General features: G+C 28.1%; 1 protein-coding gene across 2 annotated transcripts in view; it reads left to right on the top strand.

The window, feature by feature from the left end:
* LOC109601308 (tyrosine-protein phosphatase 99A) overlaps positions 1–18435 on the top strand; it is a 106868-nt gene extending 88433 nt beyond the window's left edge. For both annotated transcript variants that reach the window (XM_049968116.1, XM_020017540.2), the window contains exons 2-10: positions 729–1003; positions 1070–1320; positions 10159–10445; positions 12760–12974; positions 13035–13160; positions 15132–15298; positions 15360–15654; positions 15778–16343; positions 17508–18435. In XM_049968116.1, coding sequence (XP_049824073.1) covers positions 971–1003; positions 1070–1320; positions 10159–10445; positions 12760–12974; positions 13035–13160; positions 15132–15298; positions 15360–15654; positions 15778–16343; positions 17508–17808 — 2241 coding nt within the window. In that variant the 5' untranslated portion in view covers positions 729–970 and the 3' untranslated portion in view covers positions 17809–18435. The remainder of the gene's footprint in view (positions 1–728; positions 1004–1069; positions 1321–10158; positions 10446–12759; positions 12975–13034; positions 13161–15131; positions 15299–15359; positions 15655–15777; positions 16344–17507) is intronic.
* The last annotated feature ends 2313 nt before the right edge of the window (positions 18436–20748 follow it).

The following is a 20748-nucleotide window of genomic DNA, read 5'->3' as shown; positions in this document are numbered from 1 at the left end:
TTAACACATTTTAGTATATTTTATATTTAATTTAGTTCTGAATCAATAATAATAAATAATCTGTCCCCAATATAATATTTTAGTTTTGTAAACATTTAAATGACAATAACAACGTATCATTTTTGAAGTTCAGTTTACATAATTTTTATTGTAATTTTTATTGTCATACTGCAAAAAAGCCTTTACAAATTCATTTATTTTATTAATTATTTATTAGGGAAAAATATGTTAATTAGTATTCATATAAAATATGTTTTAGAGAAAAAAATTTTAATATTTAAACTTTTATACATAATAGCAATTACCATTTTATTTAGCTGCCTAAAACCTAATTTTTTTTTGTTTATATAATTATATAAACTATATAAATAGTTGTTTATTATAATCTTATAATATTATCTATTGTTTAGTGATTCAAACCAAAGAGATAATTACATACTGAAAAAAATAATAATAATCTCTTGAAAAGCAGTTTATATAACTTAACACCTCTTTTTAACAATGACTTTGTCTCTTATTTTTTAATGACAGTCGTTTAAATTATTTATAAACAGTTTCAGACAAACTTTAAACTGGAATCTTGAAAACTTTGTAACTTTAACATAAAATATTTAAAACTATAAAGTACTGTTTATATACACTTCCTTGACTTAAACTATATTATTTAAAGTTGTATCGATTTTCTATTATGTGAATTAGAGACATTAACAGAAAAATTTAAATTTCAGGACCGAATACAGATTACAAAATCTGGGTGAAGGCGTTCACGCAGAAGAACGAGGGCGAACCATCAGATCCGGTGTACAACAGGACGGACATATCGGGACCGAGCGCGCCGCAAATCCTCGAACTATCATGCCAAACCGAAGACACCATCCTCATAAAATGGAAACGTCCCGATCACTACGACAAAGCCATCAACTATTATTACGTGGACGTCACGTTCGACAATCAGAACATCAGTCATTCGATGACCGCGTCTGAAGAGCACCTGGAAACTTCAGTAAGTTATTTACCCTTAATTGGAATTACATAAATATGTTAAATGATCATTTTTGCGTTGTTGCAGCGCACATTGAACGTGTCCAAACACGGCCTGTATAGGGCGAGGGTGAGGGCCGCCACGACGAGCAATTATACGCGACGAACGATTTTCGGGCCGTACTCGAAAGAGAAAACGCTGTCGGTGAGGCCGAACTGCGAGAGACAGGAAGAATCGTTGCCGCAGACCACGAACGATCTGAAGACCGGCATCATTGTGGGCGTCATTTGTGCCGGAGTCGCGTTCGTGCTTGCGGTCATGGGTTTCGTATTTTGGAGGTGAGTTTTTGTACCACGGTTAAGGCCATTAAATATTCGCATTTAATCGTCCGAACGTTCGGACGAATCAAGTACGAGTGTGCATAATCGAAAAAATAAAAGTGCGTTGTTAAACTTTTATTAAAAGGATAAAACTGTTTTTAACGTGTGTTTCCAATTTTACACGGTCGGTTTATGGTGTTTTGATTTAGTCGATTTTTATTTGGTTGTGTGTTAATGTTTCCTGCTTGTGAATGCAGAATTACTTGTTTTATCCTTAAATATTAATTTTCTATTTGATAAATTGCGGTCTATTCATTTAACAAAATACATACAATTACAAATAATTAACAAGGTATGACACAGACAGACCAATATTTATTTATAAATATGCAATTTAATTTCTATTTGTTTAGTGGCTTCATTCCTATAATTAAAACGACCTTCAGTTTTCTACAATTGTCGTAAATTTGTTGAAATCCAAAAAAACACTTTTAATTATTGTTAAAACCATTCATGTATAATGAGCCTATTTAGTTTTATTTAACACTTTAAAGTTTAAATATGACACACTATAAAATTAAATATAAAATTAAAATATAAAATATAAAATATAAAATTGGCATAATTGAATTAAAATACCTAAAGAACAACACAAATTTGCCAATTTTTAATTTTATCTTAATAATACATAATCTCATTTAATTTCTACAAGTAAGACTCTCAAAGTTTGTTGAATTTTTATTATTAGATCAAAGTAGTTTTAAATTATTTACCATTTAAAGAAATATATAATTATTTAAAAGGATAATTTTCAGCTAAAATTTATAATAATCATGTACATTTTCTTCAAAAATTGACATAATTTTATTATTACAAATAATTATAAAACACAAAATACTAATTAAATTAAAATACCTATAGAACAACATAATATATAATTTGATTGATTTTTATAAATGCGACTCTCATAATCTGTTGAAAAATTGACTTAATTTAAATAATAACAATAATTATAAAACAAAAAAAAAACTAATTGAATTAAAATTTTTATAGGAATATGTGTGTAACATTTTTAATATTATTTTTAGTAGCTTAAATGGCTAATTTATAAAAGTGAGATTCTTAATATTCTCTTATATTTTTGTTATTGGACCAAAGTAGTAAATTATTTAACCTTTAAGAAAATGTATAATTAATCTTATACGCCAATTTTAGCAAACACATATATTGTTTAGTTAATAATAAAAAGAAAGAACTATTTGATGTTATTTGCATTTTTGTCTTTTTGGTATCCGGAATCCGTGATCACCAATAACGCAGCTTGCATAAATTAAATGACAGATTTTGTGTATGCCAAAGTTTGATACCAATTAAAATCGTCTCGTAAACTGTTTTCGCCAGTTAAAAAGGTAAATATTAAGCGGTTAATTGAAACTTCAGCTGAAAATTGCTTTGTGATTACTTCGAGCTTCTCCCTGGCTCTTCATTATTCCCGAACAATTATATTTTTCAATTCCCGGTAAACAAAATCTGCTTACAATTAGTGCACAACTGAGGTATTTCTTGGATGAATTGTTTCAAATTTTAATTAGACGGAAATTGTTGTTTCCTTTGATACAACAGTGTGTTGTAACGTTATTTAGATTTACAGTACGCAATCTGTTTTAACAATCTAAGACAAATATTTAAATAAGATACGGTTGCTACGTTACTCGTTTTTATAATTAGTTTAACATTATGTGATAATAGACCAGTTAATTAAACAAAAACATCATTTTAAATAAAATTATGTTACACTAATGCACATTATCAGGTAACTATGCATAAATTTATCAATCACTTTAAAACCTGACACTAATTATGTTGTTTGTTGGATAATTCAATTTTAAAATTATACTAATTGTTCCAAGTTTTCAATATTTACACTAAAATTTGTTAAAATACTTTATTTTTTATTTATTAATATTATTTTGTTAATAGTAGAGAAATTATTTAATATTTAATAAACACATAAGTTCATGGTTAAAATTTATAAAAATCTTATATGTTAACTTCTTTCAATGAAATGAAAAGAATTTAAAATAAAAAATATTAATTGTCTTATATAATAATAACATATAAAACAACACATATTTGCCTTTTACCTAATAATATAATTTTTTTAATATAATAATAAACCTGATTAATTTTTAAAAGTGAAACTTGTTGAATTTTTGTAGCTGGACTAAATTAGTTTTATTATTTTTTTATTTAATAAATTTGTAGTTTTATTGTTAATATTTACTTAAAATTTATAATAATTATGTACTATAACTTCTTCTAAAAATGGTCTAAATTATGTTATACAAATAATTATTATCAAATGGTACCAATTAAATTAAAATAATCTTAGAAAGAACCCACATTTGTTTTACTAGCGGTAATGTTGAATAATTTATACAAGTTAAACTGTATTCTTGAGAGTTTGTTCTTGGACCAAATTACTTTTAATTTATTTAAAATTTAATAAAACAATTTCATGGTTAAAATTTATAATAATCTTGTACGTTAACTTCTTTCAAAAATGGCATAAAATAATTTATACACATAATTATTGTTATTGCTGGATAATTTAATTTGAAAATCATCCTAGTTGTTCCAAATGTGAAGAAAGAATTTATTAAAAATATTATTTGATAATCGTGTATATTAATTCTCCCAAAAATGACTCAAAATTGACGACGTTGATAACAATTTCCCCTTTTATCGGAAATTAATGTCGTTAGTCGGGCATTGATGAGATTATTATGTTAGTAAAGTGTGGGCAATGTAGCAGTATATTTAAATTTATCTGGCACTTCAAAACCTGTACATTAATTATGTTGTTTGTTTGATAATTTAATTTGGAAAATCGTAGTTCCAGGTATGAAAAAAAAAAAAATTGTTCGTACTAAAATTCTTTAAAAATACTTATTATTGTAATTAAATTAATAAGTTAAATTACAATACAAATAAAAATACTAGTTAAATTAAAATGACTTAAAATTATACACATTTACTTTTTTAATTTTTAATATTGATTTTTTTAACATTGTGGGAAAATAAAGCAGATAGTTATCCAAAAATGTCATTTTTTAACTGAAATTATTTTTGCCAATGCACATAGTCAGATAAATACATATAAATTGATCCAACTTTTAAAACCTGACACTTTTTGCAAGGATAATTTAATTTGAGAATCAACCTAGTTGTCGCAAGTTAAAAAAAATTTCATAGTTCGCATTAAAATTGTTTAACGACCAATCAGTGTTTTTTTCGGTGCATCCATCACACGATACGAAGTCATAAAGCCGGAGTTAGATTTCGCTTAATTATATTTTGATACAGTTGAATTTTTGGCTGGATTAAATTTTTAATTGCATCCCGAATACTTTTCACTAACGATTTACTGATAAACGCCCAAGGATTATTTTCATATTCATTTTTACGAATAGTATTGATTAAAAACCATTAACGATTAATATTTTTTTTATATAATATGAGGTTGTCCAAATCAAATTGAATTTTAACCTAGATTTTCATTTTTAATTACTCAAGGATTATTACTCGTTCAGTATTGATTAAAAACTTAATTTACTTTATACGTTTCAATTTTATTTTTTTTAGTTCACCCTTTTTCTCCGATATATCACCTCACCCCCCGGTTGTATTTAATTAATTAATAATGACTTATTCAACATGCGATTGGAGTTTTTGCTGTAACATGATATTGAAAGGCGTTTGACAGAATTTTAATTGCTCGCGTCTCGGACGACAAAGGAAAAAGAAAATATATATGAAAAAGCAGCCGGGATCGAATAGTTTGTAGTCCTGCGCTGTTTATACTAAAAATTATTGCAACGGAATGCCTCAGCGCTTCGCATTATTGGCAGGATAATCCGGACCGCACGCCCGTACGTGTATTCGAAAGGAGTTCTGCAAATGTGTGCTGTTCTTCTTTCGCGCCAACGTTGTCCATTACGTTCTTTCGGATTTTGATGCAAGCTACATGCACATGTTTAATATTTATCTTTAATTGTGAACTATTGCAGGGCGTTTGTAAACGACGAACATTGTCTAGTCGTTGTCAAGGTTTAATGGTGACAAATAAACTTATCCGTAAATAATGACATCAACAATAATTTTAACGTTTAGGATAAGTATTATTCTAGTTTTTCTTTATTTCCATCCTTTAAAGCAACAACAGTAATTGAACAGTAATTTTATGGAATCGTGTGTGGTTAATGGGGAATTAATTAAATTCATAAACTTGGAGATCAGAATTGATAATTATAAATTTCAATTAATATTACCTAAAACAGCAGAGTATAAATTAATGTGAATCAACAATTTATAGAACAATAGGAGCAATCAAATTCAATTTAGTTATAACAAACATTATAACAATTACCAAAGGTAAATAAATAAAAATATTAATACCAATTATTTAAGCAAATTTAATAATTTTTAAAAGTAATATTTCAATATTCTTTATAATATTTACTATAATATATAAAACACCATAAAATTACCAAAGACATAATAAATAATAAAATAACATTTTTTGTTTTAATTATATTTTGTGGAACCTTAGAAAATAAAACAAATTTGAACAGTTCATTAAAAATAATCACAGGAAACTTTAAAATAGAAGTCAATTTTTAAAAATAACATTAAGGGAATATTTTAAGAGACCTTTTGTTTCCAAATAAAATATAGTTTATAGAAAATTAAAAAAATAATAATTTAATACAAATAAGCACATGATACTGTAAAATAAAAAATAATTCTTAAAAGTAATATTACAATATTCTAAGAGAGAGACCTTTTGTTTCCAAATAAGGAAATTATAAAAATTTTAGAAATTGTCAATCAATCAATAATTTATTGAAATTTAATTTAATTATAACAATCACCATAAAATAACTTTTTGTTTTCAATGTATTTATTTTTTTGAAAATAAAACAAATCAAAATAATCACAGGAGACAATATTTTTTAACTATTTTAAAGAAATTTTTGATTTTAAAATTTGGAAAATTGTCAAATTAAAACTCATAATTATGTCACACTATAAATTAACGTCAAACATTTATATAACAATAGGAACAATACAATTTAATTTAGTAATAACAAACACCACATAATTACCAAATATTTAATGAATAAATTTAAACAATTCAATGAAAATAATCACAGGAGACTTTAAAATAGGGAATAATTTTTAAAAGTATTATTAAAATATTTTTTTATAATATTAACGTAACAAAATTTTTGTTAGAGAATTGTTTTTCTAAAACAAGTATAACTAAAAGAAAATTAACAAAATTTTGAAAATTGTAGGATTAAAATTTGTACTTATATATCATACTTATAAATTAATATAAGCATATAAATTGAAAACAGTCATAGGAAACTTTAACAGAATGCAATTTTCAAAAAATAGCATTGATATTTTCTTAATAACATTTACAATAAATAAAAAAGTAACATGTGAAAGTATAACAGAATGTATCTAGTTTTATCATAAAAGTAACCTCTAGAAAAATATGAAGTGAAATTTAATGTAGTCGTAACAAACACTATAATATTAACCAAATATTCAATATATAAATAATAAATAAATTTTTCCATTGTATTATAAAATGATAAATTTTAAACCACCCATCACAGGAAGCTTCACCACAAAGGACAACTTCATGTTAATATTAATTTTTACAACATTGGTAACATAAACAAATTGTAACATTCTGGGAAAATTTAAGCAAAACCTTTGTTATAAGTTTTTGACTTTAAAAATGTTAACAATATGTGTAGTTGTATGAGGAAATTAATTAAATTTATAAAGTTGCAGAACAGAATTGATAATTATAAATTTCAATTAATATTGCCTAAACAACACGCCATAAAACAATACAATCTATAATTTATAGAACAATAGGAACAATGAAATTTAATTTAGTTATAACAAACACTATAACAATTATCAAAGATTTTATAAATAAATGATAAACGTATTTTCTCAATTATGTTATATGTTACCTTAGAAAATAAATCAGCAGTAAACTATTAAGTAGAGGAAAAATTAAAAAAAAAACTTTTGTTTATTAATATTTTAACGCATTGAACCACGTGTAGCTAAAAACAAATTAAATTTATGAACTTAGATATTAGAATTTCAATTAATATTACATAAAACAACGTAGTTTAAAACAATAGCAATCCATAATTTACACCACAATAATAATTTATAAAACAAAGCAAACAATGAAATTAAATTTAGTTATAACAAATAGTATAACAATACCAAAGATTCTGTGTGTACATAAATGATAAAGGTATTGTTTTCAATTATGTAATATAATAACTTAAACAAATTTTATATATTTAAATTATTTAATATAAACAATTAATACTTTGTTTATTTGTGACAGGACAAATTGTAATCGTATCATCACAACAATATTTTCTTTTTAATTTTAAAAATATATTTGTGCATTTTAATAATGACTCAAAATAATTATTGGAAAACAAGGGAAAGCAACAAACAATGTTTAGAATATATATATTTTATACTTAAAATCCTGTTATTTATTTACATGTTAAATTATATTATTTACATATAAAATAAATACATATGCATGCATTAAAAATAATTTAATGTTAAATTTGTTAAAAATTATAAATTTATATTAATTAATGTTAAAGGTTTTTGTGTGCAATTAGTGTAAATCGTTTAAAAATAAAATTGGCTTTTCATAAATGGATAAATATATTAATTATTACATTAATTTATTTTTTGCATGTTTTAATTAACACGGCACAAAAGTGCAAATAATGCGTAATATAAATATGTATGATTTTATAATCCGGCAATAAATTCGGAAAATCAATGATTATTACATTAGCTATCGGAAAAAGTAATTTATGTTTTTAACGTTTAACTTTTATTCAACTAAATAATTATTATTGTAATCAACAATTGTTTTATAAGCAAGTTATTCTTCAGAGTTAAACCGTTTATTATAATTCCAAGAACTATTTCTATTTTTATGTTACGAGTTATATTATATAAATATATGGTAATTTACTTAAAAAAATGGTCAAATTAAACTAAATTTTTATATAAAATAATGAATATGATTTAATATTAACCATTCCCACTTCTATTTCGATTTACAGCTTCATACTCAAATTCGTAGTAGAAGATCCTCCTCTTTCTCCAAATTCTTGGGACTGTAATCATGTCTCAAACTTGTCCTAAATATGGTATCAATTCCAACGGAAGCAAGATAATTTTAGACCACAGTGTGTGGTCATGTGATTATCCTGTATTAGTAAAAAAATTTAACCAGTAAAAGGAGTATATATAGTAAGTGTCTGATTTGACCGTCGAAACACATAAACTCGTCTATCGCATGTGTACAGGCAAAGTCTAGACCTCATCCATAAAGAGAACTTTCCAATACGTTTCTCCCTAATTGACGTGCTCTCTGATGATCCACGGTTAATGTGGGACCTCGAGCAGGAACACGGGGTTGTAAATTATCTTCCCTAAGACGTTGTCGAATTGATTCAATAGTTATTCGAATACCTTCGATGTTTTCTAAGTGCTAAAGTAAGATTCTTGTGTCTTAAAGTTAAATAAATGTCTCAGAAAAGGATCTTGGACAGAAAAGGGTGTAGTTACCAGTCTTCAATTACCATTGTAATATTCGGAAAATTGATGTATGAGACACACCAAACCTTTCGGCTATCCCAGTAGTAACTGCAACCTTCTTCCACTTACTACTTAACCACACTTATCACTAGATAAATTTCTAGAAAATGAGTATTATATTTTATTTAATAACTCAAAACTTCAATTATTTTGTGGCAAATCATGATCAAGTTATCGAAGTTCGTCTGTATCTGGTGGATGAGGTAGAACTTTTACATTTTAAAGCTTCTCCTGTGTCTCTAATACAACATGTAACACTGTTTTGCCTTGAAAATATAGAATACCTCTTCTATTGACCAACAAAACTCTTCTTTGACTCAGTTTTTCATGAACTTGGTCAATTGGCAGCTAAACTGTTGCTCTTAGTATTAATCAGTATGTAAAATTCCTCATACAGTGACCAAAATCTTTTATGGGATAACCCTTTTTTTTAAACACCATATACTAGCTTCAACAATTTGCTCAGATGAAACACCTAATTTTGTTATCTTCACAAATTTATGTGGGTCCATTTCTACCACTTTTATTTGCATGAAGCTTTCTAATGGTTGATTCATCGGAATTTAATCTTTTTTTCATGAGATATTGCTTGATTTCTACTTTTATACAGGTTTCAGAATGACTTTGATGTTGTTCATCATTAATACATTCATTGTCACTAAACGAAACCAAAATTGTTCTAAATCATCACTTCTAGCATCTTCTCCAAACGTAATATAAATGTGACAAGCCATTGCTGTTGCTTTTAAATTGATTTTCAACTTTTAAAGCGTATTTGCATAAATTGAAAATGCCATTTTTAACCCAAAAAATGTTTTAAAAACAATGTAACAGGAAAACAACAAATAGCATAGTTAGAAAAAGCATAAAAGCTGCACAATTTTAGTAAATTACTTTTTCCGTTAGCTAATATTTAATTTTAACGAAGTCATCAGATTTTACGGACGTCCAATTCCGCAATAACAAAACTAAATCGTATCAGTTCGTGAGAAGTTGAAGAAGGCGTCTTAATGGTCGGGCACTCAATGGCCGTATATCATTGCCGGAATCGCAGAATCGTAATGGCTTCGCGCCCTCGGGACACTCACTCACCCACACCCCCTTTTGAATTTGTTGCAGGAAATGCTTCCACGCGTCCTACTATTACCTGGACGATCCGCCGTGCTGCGTGCCGACCGCGTCCCTCGATTGGAACGCGCCCCCGGAGCCGAACAGCGAGCACAAGGGCGCGATACCGGTGCAGCTGTTCGGGCGGCACGTGCAGGAGCTGCACGCCGACGGCGACATCGGCTTCAGCAAGGAGTACGAGGCGATTCAGGCGGAGGCGACGACCGACGAGCACGAGTCCGAGTACTCGCAGCATCCGGACAACAGGGCCAAGAACCGGTACCTGAACATCATCGCATGTGAGTCTCGATTTTGGTTTGTTGCCTGTTTTCCATTTATGCGGACCGTCCGTCCGTCCGTCCGACCGTCCGGATACGTCCGCTTTAAAACCGAAGCGACGCGGTCCATTAAAGATTTAGCTCGTGTCCGTTAGCCTGCTGAAACACGGACGACGACTCCTTTTTTTCCTTTTCTTTTCTTTTCTTTTTTTTTTTTAATTTGGTCGCTTTCACGTCCCTTCTTTTCGAATTGAACCCCCATTGTTGGGAACGGAGCCGGCTCTTGAGGCGCAGACGGTCAAATGGCTTCTAATTTGCCGACAGTTTAGGACATGCAATTATTTTTTTTTATTTTTATTTTTTTTTTTTTTTTTTTTTTTCGGTTTCTTTGACGTCTTAATAAATATCGTATTACAAACTTCTGTTTACCCGAAGTTTTAATTAAAAAAGCTTGAGGTTTTTTTTTTTAATTTTTAATCACTTGATCAAAAAAGTATGTCACAAAGCTTTGTAATTTCATAATAATTCGATCTTTCCTAACAATGAACCTACAAATTACGACGAAAAAAATACGTCATAAATTTGCTTAAAATATTTTTTACTAATATTTCTAATGCAGTAATCGCATGGGTAGAAGAAATATCAATAAAAAAATAAAAACTAATTCAATTTTGGTATATATATTCAGATTTTAAAAGAAATTACTTTACACACTTAATTTATATTATTAATTTTTTGATCAAGATATTTTTATAAAAGAGTTTTAAAGTTAAATAATATTTTTTAAATAATAAATTTTTCGGTAAAAAGCTCTTTTAAGAGTAAAAGAAATCTTATATTATTTTAAAGATTTTTTTATCTTAAAAATGTTTTATGACATATTTATGTTAGAAAATATTAATAAAAAATTGATAAAATACGTTATATAAACATTTTTCAAATTTAACAAATAATACTTAGATTTTGAAATAAATTGCTGCAAAAATAAAAGTTATTTAATGCTTTATTTTTATTAATTTATATTTTTAATGTGAATTAATCACAAAACATTTTATATGAAAGAACTTTAAAATGAAAAGATAAATATTAAATATCTTTTTCTCTAGCTGAGCAATTTTTATAAAAAAAGAAATATTTTTTTTATATATATTACGACATAATTGTGTTAGAAAATATTAATAAAAAAATAAGAAAGTACGTTATAAAGACATTTTTCAAATTTAACGAATAATGATTTTGAAAGAAATTGTCTCAATAAAAGTTGTTTATCTTAGCACGCTTAATTTTTATTAAATTATATTTTTAGTGTGAATTCATCACAAAACATTTTTAATTTTTATGTTCAAAAGACAGTTTATATGAAAAAACTTTAAAATGAAGTGATAAATATTAAATATTTTTTTCTAGCAGAACAATTTTATGAAAAAAAAAAGAAATTATAATTTTTTTTAATATAAAAAAGATGTTTTATGACATGTTCATACACATCTGTTAGAAAATTAAAAAAATAAAAATATACGTTATAAAGACACTTTTCAAATTTAATGAATAATGCTTAGATTTTGAAAGAAATTGCTGCAAAAATAAAAGTTTTTCTTCGTAGCATGCTTGATTTTTATTGATTTGAATTTTTTATATTCGAAAGACAGTTTATTTAAAAGAACTTTAAAATTAAGTCATAAATATTAAATAATTACCTCTTTCGCCAGCAGAGCAATTTTTATGGGTAAAAGAAATCATAAATTGTTTTTTAAACATAAAAAATATGTTTATGACACACTTATATTAGAAAATATTAAGAAAGCAGATTACAAATACACATTTTTCAAATTATGGAGAGTAATACTGCCTCAAAAGCAACAGTGTTTTGCAGTAGCACATTAATTTTTTATTAATTGATATTTTTAATGTAAATTCGCCATCTTTGTTTATATAAAAAACATCTGGTGAGTAAAATTAAATATATTTTGCTGGAAAAAATGTTTCTATAGCATAAAAAGAAAAAAATAAGACATTTATATTAAAAATATCAATAAAAATTGTTTTTTTTTTTTTTTTTTTGTCAAAAAGTGGCATTATTTAGTAGGAATTTGTGAAAGATGTTTTTATGGTAGCCTTAATTTTTTCCTTGCTATTTTAAATAATTCATGAAAAATAAAAAGAAATCCGTTTGTGTTGTGCAACCCCTGTAATGTTCCCAACATGTTTCACCATTATGTTAACCGTTTTACAACTATTCGTTTAAACTTTTCGCTCAGCAACTATTTTAATTTCGCCCCGCGCCCGTTTTTAATCAATCGCAAAGAATAGATTGCACATAAAATTGAAATTCCAGATGATCACAGCAGGGTGCAGTTGTTGCAAATGCCCGGCCAGAAGAAGAACATTGACTACATCAATGCGAATTACATCGACGGATTCCAATGGTCTAAAGCCTACATAGGCACGCAAGGCCCTTTGCCGTCGACGTTCGATTGTTTCTGGCGCATGGTTTGGGAGCAACGGGTCAACATCATCGTCATGATCACCAATTTGGTTGAACGTGGACGGGTAAGCACGTTGTCACCATTCATTTCATTTGTTTTATTTATTCGGGTTTTTCTGTTGCAGAGGAAATGTGATATGTACTGGCCTAAGGAGGGTACCGAGACCTACGGGGTGATTCAAGTTAGACTGGTCAAGGAGGACGTGATGGCGACTTACACCATCAGGACTTTGCAGATTCGTCACTTACGGGTTTGTAAAAATTATTCGATTCACTGCGATTATCATAAATTGATGATTCATCACATCCTAAATGATGTGTCATCTATGGAACCGCAAACTTCATTGTTTGTATAGACATTTCCATAATTTGTTCAATTAATTGTCTGAATTACAAGGAGATTCCAAGAAGGGTTGTAATTAACAAAACGGTTGGAATTGTACCCTTTCATTTAGATGGACCCCCGTACTAATCAATATTATATTTTAATAGTCGAAAATTATATTCTGTGAGGTAAAATTAAATTTGCCTAAACAGCTATTAGTCCTGTTCCATAAATTATTAACGTCCGTTGTATTTACTGGTCTGTAATTATAGATGAAAACTGGTCAAATCCTGCATTAAATATTTAGATTATTTATTTACATTAAATGTTACAGATCTTGTTCACACCTAAATAAATATATGTTAAGTAACAGCTACATAATTATACCCAACTAGAAAATACCTTTAGACGTAATTGTTTTGTAAATATTTTAATAACAATTAAGTTTGCAGTAATTTCTGTAGTGTTGTTCAAAATAACGTTAATCACATTAAAAGTTCCGATAAATAAACTTTCTATTAGTATCATAAGTTTTCACAAATTGCCTCACTTAATGCGTTGATTTAATTAAATTTTCTGTCGATTGGAAGACATATTGTCGTCGTGACATAAATACTAAACTAATGTATTATGCAACAAGCTTACGTGTAAACAAACTTATATTTTATTGATGCGTAAATATATTAAAAAAAGCTTTCATGCCAAATCAATTTCGACAGACAAAGCCTGATTATATTTTTTTGTACGGACTATATCCGCCATTTATTTCATTATCATCCCCCCGGGGGAATATTAATGACCGCTTGTCCAATTAATTTCTTTTTCCTCGTCCGATATTTTAGCATCAAATACCTTATTCGGGCCATTGTTTTCTGATATGGCATTTACTTAATAATTTATTAAAAACTAATCCGGTCGACCCAGTTTTCGGCTTTAGTTTTAATCAAATCGTACTCTGGACGGCTTCATTTGGGGAAATGCGGGTTTATTTATAAAAGAGCCGCAATGTGCTTTGCTCACTTCTTAGGAAATTACATTTTGGGAATATCCTGGGTGTGTGGCACTTTCTCTTTCTTTTTGCAACTTTATTTTTATTATTGCGAGGATTTATTTTTTTAAAACTGTATTCGTGGAGTGATAACATCAACAAATCTTTTATAATTTATTTTTATTATGTTAAAATGTGTTTAATTAATAACAAATTGAATAAATTATTGGTCCATTTTTAATGTCACTTTCTGATAGGTAATCTTATTATTTATGTGTTTAATGAGTATTAGTGATCAGTAAAAGTCGAAGAAATTCCTGTTTTTCTATCAAGAAATATTACTGATTAAAAAAGTGTTTAATGAGTAAAAATTTTCTTATTGGGAATAATTTATATAATTTGCATATAAGATATCTTATTATATAAAATATGTTTAATGAGTTACAAATTAAAATATATGTGCTGTGGGTAACAATTTGAAGAAATGCTAATTAATTTTCTTAGAAAATATTTTTATTTAAAAATATGTTTAATGAGTAAAAAATTGGATAAATTTTAATCTTATTTTGTACTAGAATATCTTATGTAAAATATGTTTAGTGACCTACAATTTGAGAAAAAAATCATCTATAGACTAGTTATCCTATCAGAAAATCTTTCTCTTTAAAAATATGTTCATGAGTTACAACATATTTTTGTCTCATCTAAAGTTTTTTTATGAGGAAATTTTATTACTTAAGAATGTGTTTCATGAGTAAAAATTTTACTTTTTAAAAATGTGTTCAGTGAGTAACAACTTGAAGAAATTTATTTTTTACTTATAAGTAAATATTTAAAAATATATTTAATGTTTGAAAAAGTCTATAACATTTAAGCATATTTAATGTGTGGTTTTTTAAATACTTTCAGATTAAAAAGAAGAAACCCACACTAACCGAAAAGATCGTCTATCAGTACCACTACACTAACTGGCCCGACCATGGAACCCCCGACCATCCGCTTCCAGTTCTCCATTTCGTAAAAAAATCGGCACTTTCCAACCCCCCGGACGCCGGACCGATCATAGTACATTGCAGGTATGTGGACCTATCCATCCACTCTCTGTTATTTATAATTAATAACTGTAATTGTTTCCAGTGCCGGAGTCGGTCGTACAGGAACATACATAGTACTGGACGCGATGCTCAGACAGATCAAAACGCGAGGAGAGGTTAACATTTACGGATTTCTACGCCACATCCGGTCTCAACGTAACTTCCTGGTCCAGACCGAAGAACAGTACATATTTATACACGACGCACTCGTCGAGGCTATCGAATCCGGTGAAACCAATATCAGTCGAGAAAATTTCCCAAAATACGTTCACGCATTGAAGAATAACTGTACCGAGGGACAGAGCGAACTGTGGAAGCCTCTGGATGTACAATTCAAAGTAAGGAAACGGTTTCAATAACAATTAGTAGTTTATATTTAACAAAGACCTGAAAGTTCCCGTTTATATAACTGTCACTAATCGAAAATATGAATTAATTTAATGTTAACGGTCTTGTTTCAGTTGGTGACAAGCTTTAAGTGTAAGGACTTCAATCTAGTTTCGGCGAACAAAGTGATAAACCAGCCAAAGAATAGATTAAGAGATATATTGCCGGTGGAGAGTTCCAGGGTGCATTTGACCCCGAAGCCCGGCGAGGACGGAAGCGATTACATAAACGCGACATGGATTCAAGGTTTCCACAGTCTGAGGGAGTTCATAATCACGCAGCATCCGTTACGCAGCACATTCAAGGACTTCTGGCAAATGGTCTGGGACCACAATGCACAATTAATTGTAATGCTTAGTATATTAGATAACCAAGACTTCGAAGTGTTCTGGCCAGTCGAACAAGAAACCATCGATACGGAATCGTTTAAAGTAAAATTAGTGAACGAGCTCATACACAACACATATTTAACCAGGGAATTCATAATGCAATCGCTGCAAGACGACTACGAGATACGTGTGAGAATGATACACGGCAATAATTGGCCACACAGCGGCGCTTCAATTGCTGACATCTATCAGATACCCAACATAGTGCTAGAAAATGTGATTCAAAATGGACCAATTGTTGTTGTAGACAAGTAAGTCAAAATAATATTATTTAAAAGTGTATTCATCAGTGTGTGTGTTTCAAATTGAAGAAATTCTTATTTCTCCATTTAAAATAATTTAATTATTTAAAATTTGTTCAATGAGTAACAATTTTAAGAAAATGTGCCTCATTTATAAACCCATTTTTGTTATATGAAATCTTATTATGTCAAATAAGTAAAACAACTTGAAAAAATTCTTATTCCAATTATAAAGTTATTTTTTCCATTAATTATTATTATTTAAAATGTGTTCAATGAGTGACATTTTGAAGAAAATATCTCATTTATGAACCTTTTTTTGTTAAATGATATCTTTTTAAGTATTTAATGAGTAACAACTTGATTTAATTCTTATTCTATTTAAAAACTCATTTTTCCATTAGAAATACTTATTTAAAATATGTCCAATGAGTAACATTTTTTTTATTAGGAAGATTTATTTATTTTTTATTTATAAACCATTTTGTTTTATGAAATCTTCATATTTAAAGTGCGAGAGTGACAATTTATAAAAAATGTGCTTAATGAGTATAACATTTAAAGAAATTCTTATTCTTTATTATAAACTCATTTTTCCTTTATTATTTAAAATATGTTTAATGAGTAATAACTTGATGAAATTTATATGGTGTATGTAGACTATTTTGCTATATGAAATCTTTTCATTTAAAAGTGTATCAATATATGTATATTAATATATTCAATGAATTACAACTTGAAGAAATTCTTGTTTCATCTATAAATTGATTTTTCTATTAGGATTTTGTAACAATGTGTTCAATGAGTAACAATTTGAATAATTCGTATTTCATTTGTACATTGATTTTCTTATTAATAAATCTTATTATTTAAGTGAAGAAATTTATAATTTAAAATGTGTTTAATGAGTAAAAATTTGAATGAATTCTTGCTTCAACTATAGACTCATTTTGTCATTAGAAAATTTTATTTTTTTTTATATTTATTAACTTAACTAACTATCACAATCTTACTCTTTAAAAATGTGTTTAATGAGTAACAACTTAATATGTTCAGTAATTCTTGCTTCTTGTATTAATTCATATTTATTAGGAAATTATTCTTTAAAAGTGCTTTTAACTTGTTTTATTTAATTATTTTAAAAACAGATTTTTTAACACGTTTTCTGTCTAGATACGGTGGGACGGAGGCGGCCACGTTCTGCGCACTGACGACGCTGAAGAAGCACCTGCTGCACGACGACAAGATCGACGTTTACATGTACGCCAAACTGTACCACAACAAGCGGCCGGGCATATGGACCTGCATCGACGACTATCTCGATCTGCATCTGGCCGTTCAGACGTTGTGCACGTCCACCGAGAATGCGCCGGACATTTTCCCGACGGCTAACGGCACCGCGAACGGCACCGTGACCGCCGACTATCTGAGAATATCCCCGGAAGGTATGGAGACGATCGAGCCGCGGCTCTAAGCTCCCGTTTCAACCGTTTTATACCTTAATGTGATAATTGTAAATGTTTTTACTAATGTAAATTTTCGTGTCGAATGCATAACATTGCGCAACGAAAGTTGATTATTCGTATTAGATCTGATCTGACGCAATCAAGCTTTAGTTGTTGCACGCGCCGACCGTTGTTAATTAATACATCGACAAAATGGTGTTTCCTCGAAGACTGACAAATTTCTACGGCAAATTGTGATTTGAATGCTCGAACAAAAGTTTATTGTACATTTTGCGTAAACGAAACGAGGTTTAGTTGGTTTGTTGTCGACGTATTAATTTTGTGGCACGGCGTATTTGTTTTTAACAATGTTATCATATTTTATATTGTTATATACTGAATAATTCACACTATTTAATTATTTTATTTTACACATATTTATGCAGTACTAAACAAAAATTAAGTAACTGTTTATACTAATTGTGTATCTTGTATTTAAGGTACATTGATTTAAAAGACTGTTATTGATCAAATTATTAGTTCCTCTCCTAAGATTCGATCTGATGGTGAATTCCAATATTGACCGATATTATATACAGTATTACAATATTTATTGACAAACGTTGGTATTAATATATTTTTTTCTTCAAGCTAAAATGTGCATCAAAAGTCAAATCAGTTTTTAACTTGTGTTGAACATTTTATCTTGAAGAGGATGATATACATAATTTTAATTCACATGAATTTGGAGAAATTCTTATTCCATTTATAAAATCATTTTTCTATTAGGAATAGTTATTTACAATATGTTTAATGAGTAACAACTTGTAATTCCATTTATAAAATCATTTTTCTATTAGTATAAGTATTTAAAATATGTTCATGAGTAACAATTCAAAGAAAATCTGTCTAATTTATAAACCCTTTTTTGTTATATGAAAGCTTTTTATTTCCATGTGTTTTATGAGTAACAATTTGAATAAATGTACGAATACTTATTTAACATATGTTCTTGAAAAAACTTAAAACTTGAAGAAAATATGTCTCATTTATAAACCCTTTGTTATTGTATGAAATCTTTTTATTTAAGTGTGTTTAATGAGCAAAAACTCCATTCCATTTATTAAGTAATTTTTCCATTAAGAATACATACTTAAAATATGTTTAATGAGTAACAATGTTAAGAAAATATGTCTCATTTATAAACTCATTTTTGTTATATGAATCTTTTTAGTGTGTTTAAAAATTAATTAGTTCCTTTATGAACTCATTTTCCATTAGGAATTTTTTAAAATATATTCAATGAGTAGCAACTTAATTTTGTTTTGTAATATATATTTATTTCAAAGTGTGTTTAGTGAGTAATAATTTATTTTTATTCCATTTATAACCTCTTTTTTTATTTTAAGATTTTTATTTAAAAATGGATATAACGAAGAAATTCTCCATTGTTTTATTAGTTTTAATAGTTCGTGTGAATATTCCATTTTTATCGGATTTGATCCTATATTTTAAAACGAACCAAAGACACTTTAGGTCGGATCTTTCGTTAATTAACGAATCTGATGTATTTTATTATTCCGTTGTAATCGAATCGCTTTAATTCGTGTACGTTAAAACAGTATTGAAGGTTGTTTAGTTTTTGCACTGTACTGTACATACTCGTATTCATAATCGATATTATATTTTATTATAAGTCAGTTTTAATTTAAAATATACATTCTCTGGTTTCATACGTGCATCACAACATTCCTATCACAGTTTTATTTTATGTGTAACAAAATTTACGTTGTTATTAGCCGTCTGCATTCAATATATAATGTTCGATGTGATACTTTCACTTAAGCCAAAAAAAATCACTGCAATATCTTGATCCAAATTCGAAATCATCTGAGGCTTCAGATGTTAAGTTTGCAGTGGTTCTTTCTAGCTTTCACTTTTCATGCGGAACTTCTAACATAGATTATATGTGTAATAAAATCAGCATTTGTATGAACATGATGGCCATCCTTGTAATGTAGCAGTAGAATGAATGTATATTTTTTTTATAAGTAATGTTGATGTTATTAAAGCAAAAATGTCTCTTTCGGTTGCAAATTAGGTGAAACGTGAATGTGTTTGCACACAACGTGCGAAATCTTTTTAAATTATAATCGGAGATGTCCAAAAGAGGCGAATACTAAATTGTGACGTTCAAGATCTTCGTTAAAATAGCAGAGCCTATGTTCAATCCGAATCACTTTCGAAATCGTACGATGTAGATAATTGATTTTTATTTTAGCAAAAACTATCAGATAGTTTGACTAGAGTTGAGATTTGGGTTGTTGTTTGGGGGTGGTTTGGATTGGCTGGCGTCTGGACATATCTTGCAAAAAGCTGCAGTGTACTGATCGGCACGAATTTGCGCTTCCAATTAGCACATCCTCACCAAGATTAATATTCGAATCTTTTGGACGGCCAAATCTCAGTCCATCGCCCTTGTACAAAATTCCCTTTATAATTAGATTGTATAGAAAATTGTATAGTGTACTATTGTATGAAATTTATAAAACTAACTGTACATGTACGTACTGGTAAAATCAGTAGGATATCTTTTAAATCTCCAATAATATTTATACTTTTATTGTTTTATCAATGTATACAATTTTTTGTAAAATATTTTTTTTAATTTATGAATAAATTATTTATTTATCGACAGTCTATTATTTTTTCTTGTATTATCGAAAGCTTATGTTTGTTATAATTATAAGGACTTAAAATATGATAGAAATGCAGACAGTAGTATTATGTATTTTCCTTGACATATTGACGTTGCATCTTTACAAGTTTCATGCATCTATAAAATAAATGTCTGGTAGAAAGTCATGTTGAAAATAGAAACAAGCAATTTTTAGCTCTTGACAATAATACAACTCCGTTGTATGGTTCGAACATTTAAAATCTTATTGATGTGTTTAGTCTAATATAAG

Source organism: Aethina tumida, chromosome 1 (genome assembly GCF_024364675.1).
Source record: "Aethina tumida isolate Nest 87 chromosome 1, icAetTumi1.1, whole genome shotgun sequence".
Lineage (NCBI taxonomy): Eukaryota > Metazoa > Arthropoda > Insecta > Coleoptera > Nitidulidae > Aethina > Aethina tumida.
This window is presented reverse-complemented; position numbering and strand designations above follow the sequence as displayed.